This window comes from Leucopleurus acutus (genome assembly GCF_964270905.1).
Source record: "Leucopleurus acutus genome assembly, chromosome: 3".
NCBI classification, from domain to species: Eukaryota; Metazoa; Chordata; class Mammalia; order Artiodactyla; family Delphinidae; genus Leucopleurus; species Leucopleurus acutus.
This window is the reverse complement of record NC_139145.1, coordinates 161,447,309-161,449,592: the sequence shown is the minus strand read 5'-3', so window position 1 is coordinate 161,449,592 and position 2,284 is coordinate 161,447,309. Positions and strand designations below refer to the sequence as shown.

Below are 2,284 nucleotides of genomic sequence, written 5' to 3'. Positions count from 1 at the left end.
TACTGAACTGGATTCTCTGGCGGGTCCTGGAAGGCTTTCAAAAAGCCAGCTTTCAAGACCTGTCTTCTTCTGAGGGTTTATATTTCCTTCACCAACAAATGTGAAGCCTTCAGAAACTCTGTAGCGGGAGGGAGTCTGGGCGGCCAACCCTCGGCCCACCCCTTCCCTTGTGCGTGGGAGGAGCCCAGCCCCCGAGGGCTGAGGAATCACCTGACTTCCGAGTGGGCGTGGCCCCAGCCCCAGAGTGCTATATAAAGCGGCTGAGCCCTTACTGTCGTCCAGAGATCCTGCCCCTGAGGGCACTGCAGCCGGAGGGAGGTTCTCCGCGGCGGACTCTGCAGAAGAAAGGACCCAGGGCGAGAGCTTTCTGACCTACGGGCTTTCAACCAGTCAGTGGGGCTTGTTTAAGGTGCCAAGTTTGCGGGCATTCGTTATCCACGCATAGAGAAGGAATCTCCAAGGGCAACTGTCTTTGAATTGTGGGAAGCAGTGGAAACCTGTGTTTCTGTGTGTGTGTGTGTGTGTGTGTATGTGTGTGTGTGAGCGTATAAATACAGCAGCAAGGCTGACCTTCCCTCGTCTCGTCTTTGTCATTGCAGGTCGCCGATCAGACGAGCCCAGCCCGAGCCCCTGCATCTTGCGGCACTGGGATGGCCAAGGCCAGCGCGTCGCTCCCGGGCAAAGGTCGGGTCACAGGTGTGTCGGGTGAGGGAGGAGTGGTGCCCTTGGACCCCAGCCCCAGCTTCCTGGACCGAATCCCGCGGGAACGATTTGAGGAACTGAGGAAAGCCTGTGACGAGGAAGGCGAGCTCAGGCGTCAGGACGGCCCGTGTCCAAGGGCAGGTGAAGAGGCAGACTCCTCGTCACGTTCTCCTGCAGCCAAGAGACGGAAAGTGGCCACCAAGGGGAAGAGACCCGGGAAACGGGCAGTGGACGAATTGGAGGCTCAGAAGATGAGAACCCTCGTGTCTTCTATGAGCCAGGAGCAGCTGGACCGTTACGAAGTGTATCGCCGATCAGCCTTCCCCAAGGCCACCATGAAGCGTCTGATCCAGACCGTGGCCGGCTCGACGGTGTCCCAGAACACGGTCATTGCCATGTCCGGAGTGGCCAAGGTCTTCGTCGGGCAGGTGGTTGAGGAGGCCCTGGACGTGTGTGAGAAGTGGGGGGAAACACCCCCACTCCAACCCAAGCATATGAGGGAGGCTGTTCGGAGGTTATGCTCCAAGGGGCAAATCCCCGGCAGCAAGCACAAGAAGATCCTGTTCTTCTAGGCCAGAGCCAGCGAAGGCCTGTCGCTGAGAAACCTGTCCCGCTGGCAGAGCAGCCTCCTGACTCTGAGACTTTGCCCCACCCATGCAGCTCCTGTATCTCAGGCCACCGGGGATTTCCCCAGGATGGATAAATGGAAGAAAATTGGAGAGAGAAGATCCACCACACCTCCAGCTGCTTCTCTGAAAAGACCAAGAACACCCAGAAGCCTCTAGACAGCTGGAGGAATCATCAGAAAAGAGAGAAGACCCAGTGTACGCATATCAGAAACGAAACGTGAAACATGGAACATCACTCTGGAACCCGTGGGCAATGGAATTGTAAGAAAGGGATGTTGTGAACGGTTCCGCGCCCATCCATCTGATAAGCCAGAAGAAAGGAACCAATACCTTGAGAGACACCCCCTGCCACAACACACCCACGAAGAAACAGACCTCTGCAAAGGCCTCTACCTGTCATAGACATTGAATCTGTACTCAACAACCATCCCTATCCCAGAGTACCAGGCCCAGAGGAGTTCACTTATGGATTCTAGCAAACACTTAAAGCAGAAATTATACCGCTCCTCTACGATCTCTTCCAGGAGGTGGGAGCTTAGGGAATTCTTCCTAACTCATACCATGAGACCAGCCTTAGCTTCATCCTGTGACCCAAGGCATTCCCAGAGAACTAGACATGATGATCTCTCACACAGAGAGTTGCCAAAACCCTGAATCACCTTTCAGCTAACCACATCCAGCCATGGGTAAGAAGAAGCATAGATGGCTGGAGCTAGTGAGACGGATCCTAGGTATCCAGGGAGGGCTCAGCCTTCAGACACCCTTGGATGGGATCCATGACCCATGCACAGGCCAAGGGAGAAAAATCACAGGACCCTACCGAGAGATAAGACAAAAGCCTCGGACAAAGTCCCACCCTCACCCACTCCTGATCAAACTAGGAAGGCAGAGGACTGTAGCTTGATCAGGAACCTCTTGCAAAGAGCTGCAGCTTGTCAGCACTCTTGCAAATG

General features: G+C 55.0%; 1 protein-coding gene across 1 annotated transcript; it reads left to right on the top strand.

The window, feature by feature from the left end:
* Positions 1-650: 650 nt before the first annotated feature.
* LOC309959368 (transcription initiation factor TFIID subunit 11-like) lies at positions 651-1,274 on the top strand (the record flags this gene model as incomplete). Its single annotated transcript, XM_082835609.1, has 1 exon — positions 651-1,274. The coding sequence occupies one exon, from the start codon at positions 651-653 to the stop codon at positions 1,272-1,274; it is 624 nt and encodes a 207-aa protein (XP_082691735.1).
* Positions 1,275-2,284: the final 1,010 nt, after the last annotated feature.